Genomic DNA, 1,633 nt, shown 5'->3' on the forward strand with positions numbered 1-1,633 from the left:
AAAGGTATACTATAAATATATATTATAATTAAAAATTAAACCTAATTATTTATTATTTTCTTACAGGTCTATTTTAATAAAATAAAATTAATTAGTTATTGATTTAGTACTTGAAAAGGTCATATACTAAAAAATTATATAATGTTTAAAAATAGAAAAATTAATATTTTTTAGTAAATATTAAGAGTATAATTATATTATTATATTAAAATTAAATTAGTACTTTTATTTAAATACTTATTTTTTAGTAGGTATTTTAGTCTACTTAGATATAGGCTTAGATTAGGATAAATATATACCTATTATATACCTAAAATACTAGTACCTACTTTATTTATATATTAGTATATAGTAACTAAAACTAAAATAATTTTTACTCATTTATTTTCTTTTTAGTATATTCTTAATATATATTTAGTATATTTTCTGAATCTTCTAAAAAAAAATTAACTTTTCTCTATTTCTAGTATATATTTTATATTTATTATGTATATATGAAGAATACTTACTATATCTTATATAAAGGCTAGTTTTCTAAATCTTAAAATCTTAAATACTATAAACCTTTTATTATATAGGTATTTTATAATAAGTATCTCTCTAAGTTATACTTTATATATATTAACTATAAATAGGCCTTATTTATAATCTAAATACTAGATAGGTACTACTCTTCTATTAGGCAGCTTAAGAAGTAAGGATAATATATAATATATACTAGTAAGATACTATATATATACTAAGCTAATTCTTTCTAGGATATTAGCTAAAACTACTAGTAAAAACCAATTAATATTATAACTTAGATATATTTTAGGTACTATTAATAGTTATATATATAGAAAAATAATTTTAATCCTTATTAAACATATATTAAGTTTATTCTAGTTATGATATAATAATTAATAGTAAGGAAATATATAAGGTTATATTCTTAAATTAGCTAATAATAAGTTCTTAATATACTTATATTAAGTATGTACTTAGTATACTAATAAAGAGCTAGCTTTAGTAACATATCTCTATAGAGTATTATAATATAAATATAATAATAGATTTAGATAATACTTAGTATATACTAATAAGATTTTAGTTTAGAACCTTAATATAACTAATATATTATAGGCTAAATATATTATAGGTATAAAGTAGGTATATTCTAAGTATATACTTAATATTATACTAATAGAAATAGTGCCCTTAAAAGATTTATATTTATAAGAAAATAGAAAGATACTTATTAAGGGGAAAAAAACTCTCGCGCTCCCAACACGCCCCCCCAATTTGGGGGTATTCGAACTCGATTTTGACACCAATTTGTTCTACTCATCAAACTTAATAACATACTCGATTTTTATTTCAAATTACCCCTTTGTTGTCGGTTGGGAAGACCCCAAAACCCCCTGTGAGCCGGCAAAGAAAATTTTTGTTTTCCCTCCCGCTACGGGAGCCCAGTCAAACAACCTGCGCAAGGGGGGAAGCCACGCCATAGACCTTCCAGCCGCACCACGCCACACTGGTCCCTCCACAACAGTTTTATAGTGAAAAATATAGCACTATAGAGTTATATATAGTTGATTAGAACTTCTAGTCATTATATATAATTCCTATAACTATATTTGAATCTATAGAA

At 23.0% G+C, this 1,633-nt stretch overlaps 1 protein-coding gene across 1 annotated transcript; it reads left to right on the forward strand.

Annotated features, from left to right (window-relative positions):
* Window positions 1-1,221: 1,221 nt before the first annotated feature.
* On the forward strand, window positions 1,222-1,542 carry T310_9982 (uncharacterized protein; the record flags this gene model as incomplete). Its single annotated transcript, XM_013467587.1, has 1 exon — window positions 1,222-1,542. A coding segment is annotated over one exon (321 nt), but the record flags the coding sequence as incomplete, so codon positions are not given.
* Window positions 1,543-1,633: the final 91 nt, after the last annotated feature.

The sequence above is a fragment of the Rasamsonia emersonii genome, assembly GCF_000968595.1.
Source record: "Rasamsonia emersonii CBS 393.64 chromosome Unknown ctg1118621762322, whole genome shotgun sequence".
Lineage (NCBI taxonomy): Eukaryota > Fungi > Ascomycota > Eurotiomycetes > Eurotiales > Trichocomaceae > Rasamsonia > Rasamsonia emersonii.